Source organism: Prunus avium, chromosome 4 (genome assembly GCF_965620075.1).
Source record: "Prunus avium chromosome 4, drPruAviu1.hap1.1, whole genome shotgun sequence".
NCBI classification, from domain to species: domain Eukaryota; kingdom Viridiplantae; phylum Streptophyta; class Magnoliopsida; order Rosales; family Rosaceae; genus Prunus; species Prunus avium.
The window spans coordinates 38,048,939-38,065,602 of NC_142287.1; the positions used below are offsets into that span (position 1 = coordinate 38,048,939).

The 16,664-nt window shown below is 39.8% G+C and overlaps 3 protein-coding genes across 3 annotated transcripts; all 3 read left to right on the plus strand.

Annotated features, from left to right (window-relative positions):
- Nucleotides 1–717: 717 nt before the first annotated feature.
- Nucleotides 718–3,529, plus strand: LOC110768634 (ras-related protein RABB1c). Its single transcript, XM_021972455.2, has 6 exons — nt 718–1,110; nt 1,287–1,426; nt 1,552–1,634; nt 2,191–2,395; nt 2,501–2,569; nt 3,177–3,529. Exons 1-6 carry the CDS (start codon nt 1,065–1,067, stop codon nt 3,267–3,269), a joined length of 636 nt encoding a protein of 211 aa, XP_021828147.1. The 5' UTR covers nt 718–1,064; the 3' UTR covers nt 3,270–3,529.
- A 6,411-nt stretch (nt 3,530–9,940) lies between these two features.
- LOC110768636 (Tetratricopeptide repeat (TPR)-like superfamily protein) lies at nt 9,941–12,853 on the plus strand. Its single transcript, XM_021972458.2, has one exon. The coding sequence runs from the start codon at nt 10,230–10,232 to the stop codon at nt 12,234–12,236; it is 2,007 nt and encodes a 668-aa protein (XP_021828150.1). The 5' UTR covers nt 9,941–10,229; the 3' UTR covers nt 12,237–12,853.
- Nucleotides 12,854–12,996: 143 nt separating this feature from the next.
- LOC110768637 (DNA binding / transcription factor) lies at nt 12,997–15,017 on the plus strand. The gene is made up of 2 exons (XM_021972459.2): nt 12,997–13,560; nt 14,051–15,017. Exon 2 carries the CDS (start codon nt 14,078–14,080, stop codon nt 14,687–14,689), a length of 612 nt encoding a protein of 203 aa, XP_021828151.2. The 5' UTR covers nt 12,997–13,560; nt 14,051–14,077; the 3' UTR covers nt 14,690–15,017.
- Nucleotides 15,018–16,664: the final 1,647 nt, after the last annotated feature.

The window sequence follows — 16,664 nt, forward strand, 5'->3', positions numbered from 1 at the left end:
AAGCCCACGGGCAAATCTTGCATGGGCTCAAGCCCGAAGGCGCTCACGTCAGCGCTGATGTCACGCTGATGTCAGCAAGCAAAAAAATTTAAAAAAAATCCAAAAAATCCAAAAAAATTCAATTTTTTTTTTTATATAAAAAAACCAAAATATTATGGATGTTTTCCCTATAAATACATAACAATTTTATTCACTTTCTAAATTGTTTATATTTTGTTGCATAATCTTTTTTTTTTTCTTGCCCTTGCCCTAGCCTTTTGGGGTGGAACCAAAAAAGGCAAGGCTGCCACTATTCACATGAATAGTGGCAGCCCTTGCCTTGCCTTTGCCTTGCCTTTGCCTTGCCTTTGCCTTCATGGGTGGACTTGCTCTAATGCTGTCAATAACACTCCCAAACCTACCTACCAAAAAGATCGATTAGACCTAGTGAAAAAAGGTCTAGACTTGCAGACCAGAGGTCTCGGGTTCGAACCCCATGACATCTTTGTTGTGTGTGTATGAGAAATCTTCATTTCCTTTAATTTAAACTATTAATTGTACTATAAAAATAAAAATAAAAATAAAAATAAATGGCTCGATTACCTCTCATAGTCTCTATTAAAAGAAGCGAATGGGCCATGAAATGAGAGACGGCCCAAATAGGACCAATTTGGACCAACGTACGGGGTAATGGTTTTTTCTGTTTTTTTTAGTTGGGGCCTAAACGGGGTGGTTCAGTGGGTGGTGTACGTGAAGGAGGAAATGACAGCGAGGACGGAGAGCGGATGTGTATAGAAGACGCATTGCTTCGCTGCAAACTGTTTTGGTTTTGGTCTTGCTCTGTCTGTCTGACCTCCCTTTCCTCTCCTCTCTTGTTTCGGTTTCTTCTCCCTTGTCGATCTCCTGTTCCTGTATAAATACACACAAACAAAACCAAGTTGTATTTTCTATTGGAATCAGAATTCAATTGAAATTACTTACTACTTGGCATCATCCATCATTCAAACTAGTCCGCCCGGCCGAGAGAAAGATCTATCTCACTCAAATTTGTGTTTGTTTATAGATAAGACTTAAGTGAGGGAAGAATGTCTTACGCGTATTTATTCAAGTACATCATCATCGGCGATACTGGTACTTCGTAATTCTAATTGCTTAGATTTATTTATTATTCCTTCGTAATCGTAATGGACAACATGATCAACTTCTTTTTATCCTTCCTTTGATTTGCGATTTGCTAAATTTCTGTTTTGTATTTTTGTTTTCTTTTCCGAGTAATTAATTAATAACTGCTTTGTTGTGTTGTGCAGGAGTTGGAAAATCATGTCTTCTTCTTCAATTTACCGACAAGAGGTTCCAGCCAGTGCATGATTTAACCATTGGTGTTGAGTTCGGAGCCAGGATGATCACAATCGACAACAAACCAATCAAGCTCCAAATTTGGGACACGGTTTGTAAATTCACTCCTGGTTTAATTTTAATTTTATGGAATATATGCTTAATTGCTATGAATTTGTTAAATCTTTTCTATTCACAATTTTGTTTGTCAAATATGCAATAATAATAATATATCAGGCGGGCCAAGAGTCTTTCAGATCCATTACACGGTCCTACTACAGAGGGGCTGCCGGTGCGTTGCTTGTGTATGACATCACCAGGTATAGTTTCAATTCTAATCTCACTCTCAATTGTCTTGGACACAACACAAACGTATCTATCAACTACGATAATTCTTTCTTTTTTAAGATAGTATCGATTGTTTGTTGCTCTATTGTTGTACACTATTACACTTTTTTTTTACCGCCATGTGGTAGGTATTACTGAGGGAGACTATTGTGTCATATTCAATAATGGTCCTGTGGTTTTTAGAGTAAAATGTCACCGTTTCTGCATTTATCCGTTACAAGGTTCTACCAGTGTATATTTTGGTACTACTCAATTGCATTCGGAGTAGGTGTTTCTATCACAATTCACATATCTCATAATTCCTCAATCCAGTGGGGTTAGGCATAATAAGGCTTTTGCAGTATTGCCTAATGCAATGGAAAAGTACAAACCCAAGCCAGATCCCAGTAATATACTACATCGATGTACAAGTCTAGTTAAAGAGCATTACACAGCTTGCTTGATTTAACATATATATATGTATTTATTATATTTATGCGGCCTGCCAAGGCACTGGTGATGACAATAGTTCATTGTTTTTACTCTTAGGAGGGAAACTTTTAATCACTTGGCTAGCTGGTTAGAGGACGCGAGGCAACATGCAAATGCAAACATGACAATAATGTTAATTGGTAATAAGTGTGATCTTGCTCACAGACGGGCTGTGAGTACAGAGGAAGGGGAACAGTTTGCAAAGGAGCATGGGCTGATCTTTATGGAGGCCTCTGCTAAAACTGCTCAGAATGTTGAGGAGGTGACAATAGATTGCCTTTTTTATGGACACTGTTTTGTTAAGAAAACCCAATCCCTTTGTGATGTTTGATTTTGCCTTTATTAATCCTAGTTATTTTTCGTTCAGGCATTTATAAAAACTGCTGCAACCATATACAAGAAGATTCAAGATGGAGTTTTTGATGTATCAAATGAGGTTAGCTTTCTTTCTTCTTGTATTCTTCCTTACATGTCCTCCTAACCTTTTAGTCGGCATTTTAGTAAAACATGTAAAAAAATCTTAAAGTCTGCTTGAATGGAGCATTGTGTGAATGTCTAGGATAATGATCAACTGTGTGGTCCATGGAGCCATTATGTGAATGCATCTTGTTCTGATTGATTGCAGAGTAAATTTCTTATATGATTGCTAATTATCCTTGCCTAGAATTTAGAGCAGTCTGCAAATGTAATGGGTATGCTCACACTTGAAATATATAGAGTATTCTGTTGAAATCTCTATAATAATATAGAGATGAGGCTGGGTTGGGTTCACGTTTCAAAGTATTGACTCTCTGAAAAGATTTGAAATTGTTCTACCATCACAAATTATTACCTTATACCTATCATGTCATTCTCTTTGTATAGTTACCCGTACATTAAACCACTACTTACTGGACCTGCAATAAATAGACAATATCACAATGAAGTCAAAATGAACAAGGAATTCCTTCCGGCGAATATTCAGAGACAAAGTAAACAATTTGTAGTATTGAATGAATGAGAGCTGTATGGGCTTTATTCTCAAATCTTGGTCTTGTTTGCAGTCTTATGGCATAAAAGTTGGATATGGTGGAATTCCGGGACCATCAGGAGGCAGAGATGGCTCTTCCTCTCAAGCTGGAGGCTGTTGCAGTTGAAGTTTGATTTCATTTTTCACATGAATGCAACTTATCTGGTGTATTTTACGTTCTTGATATATTTTTTTTTAATAACTTTTTTGGTGGTTAAATATGAAGATTATGAATCCTTTTCTTTATAAAAACGTCCTAAAATTGAAATATCTGTATAATTCTTCGTGATGTTCAAATTTGATTGTAAATTAAAGTCATTTGATGTTAACTCTGTTGAATGAAACTGCAGATTGTGAATGGAGAGAAACTCATTATTCTACGCTTTATTGGTGTTGTTCAAAATAACAAATAACGAGTGCTGCAGTCAGTAGCCACACTACAATTGGTGGCCTTGAATTGTGATTTTTTTTTTCTTTTCCGTTCTCTTGTCTTGAATTGGAGATTGTCTTTCCACGAATATCCCCTTTTATTTTTATTTTTATGTCCTAACATATCGACCGAAGGATTAGGCTACACGAATCCCAGAAAACATTTGAAAAATGAAAATGTGGTATCAACTATCAAAACCTTTCTGGTTGTTTAAAATCATATTCGTTAATTTTAGGGTTTTGTTAATGAATTTTCGCATTTTGGAGTTTCGCAAATGAATTTTCGCATTTCGTGGTTTTAAGAATGAATTTTGGCATTTTGGGGTTTCGTCAATATATTTTCGCATTTTAGGATTTCGTGAATGATTTTTTGCGTTTTAGGGTTTCATTAATGAATTTTCGCATTTTAGGGTTTCGCTAATGAATTTTCACATTTCGTGGTTTCAAGAATCAATTTTTGCATTTTGGCCTAGTTAAACCCTAAAATGAGAAAACTCATTGACGAAACCACAAAATGCGAAAATTCATTGGCGAAACCCCAAAATGCGACAATTCATTGATGAAACCTCAAAATGCGACAATTCAATAATGAAACACTAAAACGCGAAAATTCATTCTCGACACCATGAAATGCCAAAATTCCTTTGTAATGCCTCAAAATGCGAAAAACACATTGATGAAACCTCAAAATGTGAAATTCATTGATGAAACCTCAAAATGCGACAATTCATTAATGAAACACTAAAACGCGAAAATTCATTCATGAAACCCCAAAATGCGAAAATTCATTCTTGAAACCACAAAATGCTAAAATTCAAGTGAAGTCCCATAATGTGAAAATTCATTAATGAAACCCTAAAATGTGAAAATTCATTTGTGAAACTCCAAAATGCGACAATTCATGACAAAATATCAAAATATGAAAATTCATTGGCGAAACCCCAAAATGCAACAATTCAATAGCAAAATCCTAAAATTTGAAAATTCATAATCTTGAAATCACGTAGCGCAAAAATTCATTAGTGAAACCCCAAAATATGAAAATTAATTTGTGATACCCCAAAATGTGAAAATTCATTGATGAAACCCCAAAATGAGAAAATTCATTAACATAACCCCAAAATTCAAAAATTCATTTATGATACCCAAAATGTGAAAATTCATTCATGAAACCCCAAAATGCGAAAGTTTATTGACGAAACCGCAAAATTCAAAATTTCATCAGGGAAACCTCAAAATGTGTTAATTTATGTGAAGCCCTAAAATGAGAAAAATTCATTGATAAAATCCCTAAATGCGAAATTCGTTGGCGAAACCCTAAAATGTGAAATTCATTAGCGAAACCCTAAAATGCGAAAATTCATTATTGAAACCACAAAACGCGAAAATTCATTTGTGATACCTCAAAATGAAATGATTCCATTTAGGTTGGTCACACATACATTACGTCCACACGCATGGTCCTAACAAAACACAATTATGTTGCAATACATGTTTGGGTCTAAATTCCACGTGCCAGCTCAACTGACTATTGGCTCACGCCAATGAAAGGAGTTTGGGCTTTGCTTTATTAACATCAGAAATCAGCCCAAATCATTTTAGAAGCCCAGACCATTGCAAACCAAATTGCAAAAATGGTTTTACAAGTTTTACATTAATTAACACTGTTTAGACCCAAAAATCCAAGGGTTGGGCCCAAGTTTATTTCTAGCCCAGCACAAATATTTGATTGCAAAAGGAGCCTAATTGGGACATAAGGGAACTTGTAGGACGCACCTACATGAGCCATGAGCCACGTGTCACGCCAAGCAAACGTGCATGTTGTGCTACAGGCTTAAGTGGGCCCAAGCCACGTAATTACCAAGGGCTTGTTGAGAAGGTTGTGGTATGGACGGGTACAAGCATTCACAGGGCCCATTGAGGGTTCAAGGAATGAAAGTGTTAGGCCACTTGGGAGCACTAAAACTCAAGCCCAAACACATGGGTTAGCATGAGAGAGGAAAATGGTGATTCAATGCCTTAGGAGAACATCTAATAGTCTGCTGCAACACTTAGACAAATCCCACGTTAGTTGAAATGCCCAAAACAAAGCAAATGGACTACTTTCAGCAGCTTGATGAAAACCCATAAGCCGCTAGAAAGAGAGTACCAATAACCCGATACTGTAAACAAAGCCCAGCCCAGCGCCTTGTTAAAAATCTAGCATCGTATTCCACCCTTGTCAAAGCTCCATAACAGTCAACGAGAAGCTATTGCAGGAACCAAAGGAAATCCATATGTGTAGGAGGAATACCCATTGGACAAATGACTCTATCCATTCTCTTTTTCCTCTGAGAGCTCTAATTTGAAAACCAAGGAAGAAAGCAGGTGGCGCCTCACCCCCATAAGGAGGTCCAGCCGCATAAAAACCTTGGAACCCCAAAGTGTAAGATCCCACATCAACCAACGGAGAGAGGTGTACATGCCCGCATCCATCTAGCACGAGGCCTTTTGGGAGCTCACTGGCTTCGGGGTCATGGGAACTCCTAAGTTAAGCAAGTTGAGGGTTAGAGCAATCCCAAGATGGGTGACCCACTGGGAAGTTGCTTGTTAGCTCCCAGAAACAAAACCGTGAGGGCAGAGAGGGGGGCCCAAAGCGGACAATATCGTGCTACGGTGGAGCCGATCCCGGGATGTGACAACTTGGTATCAGAGCCACTCTGCCGTGTGGTGCGAGTGTACCGACGAGGACGTCGGGCCCCTAAGGGGGGTGGATTGTAAGATCTCACATTGACCAACGGAGAGAGGGTTGATGTGCCTTATATGTACATGCCTGCATCCATCTAGTACGAGGCCTTTTGGGAGCTTACTGGCTTCGGGGTCATGGGAACTCCGAAGTTAAGCGAGTTGGGGGCTAGAGCAATCCTAGGATGGGTGACCCACTGGGAAGTTGCTTGTGAGCTCCCAGAAACAAAACCGTGAGGGCAGAGAGGGGGGCCCAAAGCGGACAATATCGTGCTACGGCGGAGCCGATCCCGGGATGTCAAACAAAGAGCCTGTGACCTATGTGCTATGGTTAAAGAAATTTCACCGAAAAGGAGTGAATGGAAAGAAGCAAAGGAAAAGTGGGAATGGAGGATCGATAGAATTAGGGTTCTAAGTGCCTATAAAAGGGAGCCTTCTCTACCTAGCAAAAGATCATCCAGAGCACGACCAAGCTTTGTCAAGCAACTGGAAATTTACTCTAGACACCCTATCTTCTACTTCCATTGTTTTCTCCCTTTCTGAGATAGAAATCCTCCTAATTTTCCTTTTTCCTCACTCTGAACCTTTTCTCTCTGTAAGAAGTTCACACTCCTGTCTCTCTCTCTCTCTCTCTCTCTCTCTCAAATTGCTAAACTTGTGAAGGCTTAGCTCCCATGCCATAAGCTCCTCAAGCCAAGTCACTTATCAATTTGTTACGTTCATCTGGTTATTGGTGAAAAGAACCTAAAAGTGTTTTCTAAGGTTTCAGCAAATCTTTCAAAACTCTTTTGGGAGCCTGGTTCTTGAACTCAGGCACTGGGGAATTTTGTTTGTCTTCCTCTTACAACAGCCCAAGCCCATTCGTCAAACTGCTGGAACAAAAAGACCCATACAACCACTAATGGTGATTTAATCTAGAAAAACCATATTTAATTGGTTTAAATCTAAACCCAGCCTCTAAGTTTTCCAGAGAATTCAAATTCTGATCATCACCGTTGATCACAAATCCAGAAATCAAGGTAGCAAATTTTTGGGAAGATCTTTTTCTCTCTATAAAAGCTCACGTGACTCTAAAGTCAAGATTTCAACAGAGCAGAGGACGTGATGGGGAGTTGGTAGAAGGTTTAATCGGAAAACCACTCCACATAACCATTTAATGCCAAAAAAGAAGGCCAAGTTTCTTTCCTATGCTTGTGAGGGCTTTGCATACGGGCAAGTGGGGTTTACGAGAGATAAACAAGAGATAAGAGAGTTGGTTGACAGAAGATCAAAACTGATCATCATGAAAACTGACTTTTGATGGGGGGTTTCTTTTGTCAGACTAAACCACTATCCCTTTTTGGCGCTAGAACAAGGAATCCTTTCAAATAATTTGTCCTCCATATATTAAGGAATAAAACCTCATTTAGATTCTCTATAAATATGAGGGGGTGAACATGATAGAGATAGCCCAAAATTTAATCAAAACAAAAATTCTCAGTGTTTGTGCCTAATAAATCTCGGCCAAGGAAGCTGACCGAAGGAGGCTGGCCGAAGGAACAACAACTCGGCCCTAGCACCTATCCACGGCCAAGTCATCGTTCGCTCCCTTTATTCAGAAGATAAGTGAGCTTATAAGTCAACGCCATCACGGCCTCGGTATATATTGGCCGAAAACAAACTCCTCAGATACACGGCCAAAGTGGGAAAATCAAGTGGTATTGCCACGTGGCATCATGGCCCCACGCTTCATTTAATGAAGTAGTGCCTCTGATCACAGCAGAAAGCCCATGATCCACGTAAGAGCATTAATGAGCCAAGAAAGGGGGGACGTGATTGAAGTCAGATGTGGTGAGTAAAATCAGGGATTAGGTGTGAAAATCCCACGATTTTGTAAGGTTAAACCCACCAACCATCAGACCAGAGCATTAAATGCGTCCCCACGGCCAAAGCAGAACCTACGATCAGGGCGGCGGCTGGGATTTATGGGGTCACACCACCATGCTTCACGATCCCAAATGCTGATTTGATTACCCACTTATTCTGATCAGGCCCATCATGCAGAGGTTCAAGCTCGAACTACATTCAAAAGGTTCAACACCAAACACAAGCCTCCCACGGAGCAAATTATATTTTTCTGTCATTTACTTCTTGTCATTTACATTCCTGTAATGCCATTTCAATACATTTACTTGTTTTCTTAGGAGTAGTGGCAGTTTGTAGAAAAATCCATTCATCAATATATTATACGACCCTTGATTTTCAAGGCGCCGGAGCACCATCCTTGTTACTTTTTCATCCACCCCATATATCATACGACCGTCGCCACCCAGCGACGCGCCAGAGCACCACCTAAAATCACCATCAGCACCATCATCAACGGCCTTGTAGTTCACGCCGTGAACCTACCGGCCGAGATCAGTTCCTCTCTCGGCCACAATCACTTGATTAGAAGTTAAAACTCAAACAGGCGCATCACTTGACCATTTATCCAAAACACATCACTCTTAAACGCACGACAAACCGTGCTGGCACGCCCGCGCATCCAATCGCACAAAACCCAAGAAGGACGACCTGTGTTGACGCAGATTCACTCAGCCCGGAGCACCAGGCCGTGAGATTCGCGAACGCCAACACTCAGTCATTCTGACAAACTCCAACAAGATCATTCGATCTCAAAAAGGCCTTCAGATTCTAAAGCAATCAGACCACTTGGTTTGAAAATCCATCTAGCTTCGAAACAAAACAGGCAGAACTCAGACTTCTGACTCCAACTCAACTCAAGGAGGTAGCTCACAAAGGAAACGTGATTTCTCTCGTTACAAATTTGGTTAAGCACAGACCATTTAAGCAAAATTCAGGTTTTTCATAATATGAAAACCTCAACAAATTTACAGAGAGGCCTTGATGTCTGAGAATCATCAGAACAGATCGCAGGTGATCCACAATTAAGTAGAACAGGTGAAGTACAGTTCCAGACTAGAAATCGTCAATCTAGTCACTTCCAATTCAATCCATACTGAAGAGATCCCAGTTATGCCTATCCGACAAGCCTCTCCATGGCTTAAATAGATTAAAGCTCTACAAATCTCAACACTGGTATCGATTTGCAGCTGAACCCCATCAGTTGAAGGTGCTGGCGTTTGAATCCAGCACAGATACATCCAGTCCAGCCTGAATCATAGGCAACAATCCAAGCAGAAATCGAAGCCCAATGTTCTAATGTCCTTTCAAACATGGCAGTTCCCTTCTGTTTTAAATTGTGTAATAGACAGTTCTCTTTGAAACAGTTTGATTTGTCTTCAATATTCATTTTGGCCAGAACTACTAGTTTTTTATTGTGGGAAATTGTAAAGTCCACATCAATCTGAGGCAAGAAAAGAACTTGGGAGATATTCCTCCCTCAAATTCACAATCACTTGTTTAAAGTCAATAACTTGGGATGCAAGTTATCTATTTTTCATAAGTCTGTAAAGGTTTTTGACTGCTAACAGTGGCACGCTCGCACACCAAAGAAAGTTGACTTGTTGACCACAAATGGTTTTCAAACTAGTGGGAAACCACCACAGGACTAAATCAAAACAGGTGAACAATACAATAATATCAGTATGATTTAAATATACCATTTAGGTTCGTCACTTATACATTACATCCACATATATGCTTGGGATGTGCTCCAATAATGCTCTCAAGATCTTCTAGGGTCCGGAAAAATCAATAACATTAATTCAGAAATGATAGTAAATGCAAGGGAAAAAGTTGAATCAATAATCCCTATCCCTATTTGGCTTTTAATGATGTCAGATTTCGAGCCAAAAAAAAAAGTCTAACAGAAACTAATCGGTGTACGCTATGAACATACATACGCCTATTGAATATTATTTTAGGAGCTAGCTCTGTTTTTTTTTTTTTGTTGGACGACGGAGCTAGCTTTGTTCAGATCTTGTAATCTGATATGTCAAGACATATATCTAAATCCAAATCGAAGGCCTTGTACTTGTACAAGAAGGCTGCTGCTGTTGGCATTCAGAAACTTTCATTATCGGCGGCACAGTTGAGGACGTCTGCAACTCGGGCTACCTGCACGCACTCGGAAGAAATTTCAGAAGGCGAAGACTGGTACGCTTCCCATATCATCCAAGAGAAGGACCTTCTCCGCAAGAGCCTCCACAATTCGGGAACAGGGCTTCAAGTTCTGGACTTGGTTAATCGCGGTTCCTTGGAAGCGGACCGGACTCTGTACAATAAGTTGCTAAACAGATGTACCCAGATGGGCAGAATTCAACAAGCAAGAATTGTGCACGCTCACATCCTTACTTCCCACTTTAAAGATGACCTTCCCATCCACAACACCATCCTTAACATGTATGTCAAATGCGGTAGTTTGGAAGACGCTCGTAACCTGTTTGATCAAATGCCTTGCAAGGACTTGGTCACTTGGACTGCCTTGATTTCTGGCTATTCTCAATATGATCGACCTCAGGATGCACTTGTTTTGTTTCCTCAAATGCTCCTCCGTGGCCTGGAACCCAATCAGTTCACCTTTTCTAGCTTGTTCAAGGCTGCTGGTGCTGTGTCTGATGATAACAACAAGCACGGCAGGCAGCTTCACGCTTATTGCCTTAAGTACGGTTTTGATACCAATGTTTATGTGGGCACTTCTCTTGTGGACATGTATGCTAGGTGGGGCCATATGGATGAATCCCAGTTGATCTTTGACTCCCTGGAGACCAAGAATGAGGTGTCTTGGAATGCTTTGATTGCTGGGCATGCTAGGAAGGCTCAAGGAGAGCATGCTCTCAGGTTGTTCTGGAAGATGCTCAGGGAAGGATTTAAACCCACACATTTTACTTATTCTAGCGTCTTTACTGCCTGTGCCAGTGCAGGGTCTATGGAGCAAGGCAAGTGGGTTCACGCCCACATGATAAAATCGGGTGCTAAGCTTGTTGCTTTTGTCGGGAATACTCTTCTTGACATGTATGCCAAATCAGGCAGCATTGAGGATGCAAAAAAGGTTTTTGACAGGTTGGTTAGACAAGACATTGTTTCTTGGAATTCTATGCTTACTGGATACGCCCAGCATGGGCTTGGACAGGAAACTGTACAGCGGTTTGAAGAAATGCTGAGAATTGGAATCCAACCTAATGATATAACCTTTCTTTGTGTTCTTACTGCCTGCAGCCATGCTGGTCTCTTGGATGAGGGACAATATTATTTTGACTTGATGAAAAGTTACAACATAGAACCGCAGATTTCACACTATGTGACAATTGTTGATCTTCTTGGCCGTGCAGGTCTTCTTGATCGAGCTGAGAAGTTCATAAGAGAAATGCCGATTGAACCCACTGCAGCTGTTTGGGGAGCCTTGTTAGGTGCATGTAGGATGCACAAGAATATAGACTTGGGCGCCTATGCTGCTGAACGTGTTTTTGAGCTTGATCCCCATGATTCAGGCCCCCATGTCTTACTTTCTAATATCTATGCCTCTGCTGGCAGATTGAGGGACGCTGCAAGAGTGAGAAAGTTGATGAAAGATTGTGGGGTGAAAAAAGAACCTGCTTGTAGTTGGGTGGAGATTGAGAATGCAGTCCACATGTTTGTGGCAAATGATGATGCTCACCCGCAAAGAGTAGAGATCCTTCAGATGTGGGAGACGATTAGTGGGAAGATTAAGGAGATTGGATACGTCCCAGACACTAGCCATGTTCTTTTCTTTGTGGACCAGCAGGAGAGGGAAGTCAAGTTGCAGTACCATAGTGAGAAGCTTGCTCTAGCATTTGCGCTTCTTAACACTACTCCAGGATCCACCATTCGGATCAAGAAGAACATCAGGGTTTGTGGTGATTGTCATTCGGCAATCAAGTACGTCTCAAAGGTGGAAGGGAGAGAAATCATTGTGAGAGATACAAACCGGTTCCATCATTTCCGCGATGGCTCTTGTTCTTGTAGGGACTATTGGTAGCGCTAATTGCATGTGGCTAGTTGCATTGCATACAAAACTAATCCTTTACCTGACTGTTCATGTTTGGGTCCTTGTGATTCATGTGCTTGTGATCTGTGATGCGACAGTCTTCCTCTTTAAATTGAGAAGAGGAACTTGAACCTCCCATTCTGGAAGCAACTTCACATTATTTGCCCAACTGTATCTTGTGAGCTATGCGCGGCAGAGGAAAAATGTGTTCCAAAGTGCTGTGAATTATGAACATCGAGAATGTCATAAGGACAGATGAAAGCTTCGATGGAAGTTTTTATTTAGTGAAGAAGATCATGGATTACTACCTGACCTGTGAGGTTTCCACATACGGTAAGCAGTCAGAGACGAAAACCTATGAAGAACCCTCCAAAAGATGATGAAATTATTCAATTTATCAGAAAAGGATCAAATTATATCCTGTGGCACAATCAAGATATGCAGAATTTCTTCTATTGAATACAATTGAGGGCAGACTAACATTTGTTGAATACGATTATCGCTCTTTTCTCATCGTACAGGCAGCTATGGATGAGAGCAAAAATTTCAAGCTTCCAATGTGATAATTATTCAAGTTTCTGGAAATTTCAGTTAGAGATCACATCACAGTGGCAATGTAGATAAAGTCGGTCATATCCTACATTGTAAAAAATTTCTTTTCTTTAATATTTGAATTCGTCTCAACCGGAGCATTGAAAAGTTTACTGTATTGGAGGCGAGCAATGCCCGAGTGACAGAAACAAGAAAAGATTGTGATAGTTCTCTGCCGTCTGTCACTCATATGTAGCAATGTTGAACAATACGATAGAATGAATGAAGGTGTTTTCTTTTTGTTGGAATAAATGGATTGAAAGCCGAAAAGTGAAATGGTACGAACTAAACTTACATTGCTTGCTTGGGGTGTTTATGACGTGGCAAAACTAGTGGAGACAAAACGGAGGAAGAAAAAGCAAGGGAGAAAAGGATGTAGGGGTGGATGCCTTTGCCTGTGGTATTTGGAAGTTGGAAACTGAAAAAATAGAGAGGCGAGAGAGAAAGGAAAGGAACGCAAAAAGAGGAACTAACCCAACCCATCTGTTTCATTTCATTCTTGATGAAGAGAGAGAGAGAGAGAGAGACGGGCGGGTAAAAAGCGTGATGGAGGAGTGTGTCTGTGTGTGTGGTTAGAGACGGTTTAGCTTAAAATCGCGTAGCGTGTGAGCAAAACTCTTTTGTAATCATCATTCTTCAGCAGACGTTTCATACATTCGACAGCTCCAGATATACAAACTCTGCCAAAGCCAAAGCCAAAGCCGAAGCTCAATACAGGTTACAGGTACGTAATGAATGCAAAAAAAAAACAAGTTTGATATAAAATTGATATTCAAAGTTCCACCATTTCCATCAGATCAGACTCGCTCTTTCTTATACCATTTCAATAATTATATCTTTGAATCTCAAGGTCACAAAGGTTCTTGTGTGCGCATTCAGATGCATATGCATTCATTTAATTTATTTAGCAATTAATTGCATACGATACCATTGCCAACTTTTGAAGCATCTAGCTAGGAATTCACCATCTGATTTTAGCATGTCCTTGCTGATTATGAATCAGGTTTAAGCTGTGTATTTTATTATTAGTATGAGTAGTATTTTCATATATATATATATATATATATGTGTGTGTGTGTGTGTAATCTATAGTTAAACCTATATTATTATGATGAGTAGAGCTCTCGCTCCCAGAGTTTGTATAATTTTGTTCCTCTATATTATTATTTCTATACATTACATAATGAGCTTTCCTATATATTTTTCATGAGCAGGAACTTATTAAGACTTTCATTATATAAATGGAGCGTGACAGCAAGAAGAGAGTAAGAGAAGGAGACGAAGGCCACAATAATTCTTCTCCTTCTTCTTCTTCTTCTTCTTCTTCTTCTTCTTCAGAGAGAGAGAAGCATGCAAAGACAAAAGATGATCCTATTAATTATGGTATTTTGGACTTGAAAAATGACGTCCTTGAATACAAGGACAACGGCAGCAGCAGCAGTACATCGTCAGAATCCCACTGCGCATTAGGAGTATTTGATTTTCCGTGGCTGAAAGATGGTATAATCTCCCAATCGGAGGAGTGGATTAATTTTGAGGACGTCTTCTCATCACCAGTACTGGCACTGGATGACACACCCACCTTTACTACTAGTAGTAATCCTGGTCATGGTATAAGTATTGATGATCAATTTTCTTTCTCCGCGGTGGGGCGGTGTTTCTATCAGACTCATGATCAATCCGATCATCAGGAACTGCTCCTAGACTTTCCTCCAGCTAAGGACAAGCTTGAGGAAGATGCACAGCGAAGTCCTCGAGATCTTAATCAAGATGATGATGGCTTGGAGAATGAGGGTGCGGATTGCATTTGGACCTTCCTGCTCAATCAGCCCCTTCATCAACAGCCCAACTAATTAAGTTTACATTATTATTATTATTATTATTATTATTAACTGCGAGTTATGTCACATAAACAGAAGATAAACTTGGGCATGTAAATGCAATGCAAGTGCAACAAGGGGGGATGGATGTGTAGCCAGAGGCAGGCCCACAAAGGATCGATTACACACTCAGTGCTGGCATGGCATGGCATGCCCAATATTGTGTAAAGGTAGCCAGCCAGCCACCCGTCTCTCTCCCTCCATCTCTTTTTTCTTTTTTCTTGTTTACGCTCCTCCGCCATTTCTGTTACACTTGTGTAATTTATTATTGTCCAATTAATTCATATTGGGTCTCTTACTATTCTGTTTGTTATTAAAACCAAAACCAATTGGAAATGAATCAATCAAAGGACTCAAAAGTTTTTCAACTAGATTATTTGCTTCAAAATGGAAAACCATCACAGTGGCTGGCTGGCAGTGAGGCAGTGAGGCAGTGAGGCAGTGAGGCAGTGGCACTCTTCTTTTATACTCTATAATTAATTACAATCATTAGCATCACCAATTTTACCAACCAAGTGATTCCTTCATTATTTCTAATAACTCTGTACTGCCTATGAATTTCCACAACAACTCTCTCTCTCTATGCACAATTTCTTAAATTTGCAAAGGGTAAGGACAATTTTATTTTCTTTCTGGAAGTCTCTAGTGCATGTACCCTTCCAAATTCTTACTTAGAATTAGAACCATAAAAACTTGTCATTGTCCCATTCGCGAGTTAAGAGCCAGCCTTCCGTCCAAAAATTAATTATAAAATACCTCGACTCGATAAAGTACCTCTTCAGAAGTTAATTATAACAGAAATGTGCTTGTTAATTAGCATGAAACACAAGTGTGCATGTTTTAAGAATGAGATTATACGAGGCGGGTGAGACTAGTTAAAATAATTAAAAATTTATAGAAAAAAAAAAGTGTGAAAATTAAGGAATGAAATGAAAATCAAGTGGCTACGAAATGGGAATGGCCCAGCGAAAGAAAGCGAGGCTGGCGGGCAGCGGGCAGCTACTAATATTGTTGTGCTTGTGCTGCCGACACTAGTAATATTGTTAAGACCGAGAGACTGTTGTGCAATGTGCATTTATGATAGGGTCATGCTAGGGATACCAACTTGGGATACCAACTCTCTAATAGAGGTGGAGCCCACCAATGCAATGGGTCCCACGCTCTATTAGAGAGTTGGTATCCCAAGTTGGTCTCCCAAATTGGTCTCCCTAGCATTTTCCTTTATGATATCGTTTCGTTTACTTAAATTACTTTGCTCTCTTTGATTGATCAGAAGCTGACTTTACCGTGTCCAGTCCAGTGTTCATGAGTGTGTGTGTGTTTTTTTTTTTTTGGGGATTAAAAGCGATAGTAATTTTATTGATAATACAGAAAAAAAGTTCAGAGTAGACGCAATGTCGAAAATGAGTACAGCATCTCCAGTGACCAAATACAAAAATAAATTAGTTTGATCTAAAGAGAATTACGCATATTAAAAAAACCTAAAATCTCTAACTCGGTTGACAAAAGCACCTGTACTCAGTGTTCATGAGTGTTGTGTTCCAATTCATTTTCACTTTTCAGATATCAGTTAAAATGCAACAGCCGTCAATCACGCGTGTCTTGATGCTGACTTATGTGGTGGTCCCTCAAGTATAGTTGACGCGACCTGCCCGTGAAAATAAATAAATACGGTCACTTCTTTATTTTTATTTTTTTCGGTGAAACGCTCACTTCTTTATTTTATTTAAATACTAAAAATATTATGGCTTTTTTTTTTCTTGGTAACCAGGGGGGCTAAAAGCCCAGCACAGCAACACCTAAGCAGTAACAAGACGATGCCTGGACACACCCATGGCATCATCATACAAAATATTATGGCTTTTGAAAAACTAATGAGTAATGCTACTATTATGTATACTATATTCTCATATCATTTTATGTGGCAAATGAGGTATACAATCACATC

What these genes read in the sequence shown, in the direction of transcription:
- LOC110768634 (XM_021972455.2), top strand. Translation starts at nt 1,065, where the DNA reads ATGTCTTACGCGTATTTATTCAAGTACATCATCATCGGCGATACTG. An exon ending in AGCTCCAAATTTGGGACACG is followed by an intron (nt 1,427 to 1,551) that starts GTTTGTAAATTC and finishes ATAATATATCAG; the next exon opens with GCGGGCCAAGAGTCTTTCAG. An exon ending in CTGCTCAGAATGTTGAGGAG is followed by an intron (nt 2,396 to 2,500) that starts GTGACAATAGAT and finishes TTTTTCGTTCAG; the next exon opens with GCATTTATAAAAACTGCTGC.
- LOC110768636 (XM_021972458.2), top strand. Translation starts at nt 10,230, where the DNA reads ATGTCAAGACATATATCTAAATCCAAATCGAAGGCCTTGTACTTGTAC.
- LOC110768637 (XM_021972459.2), top strand. Translation starts at nt 14,078, where the DNA reads ATGGAGCGTGACAGCAAGAAGAGAGTAAGAGAAGGAGACGAAGGCCAC.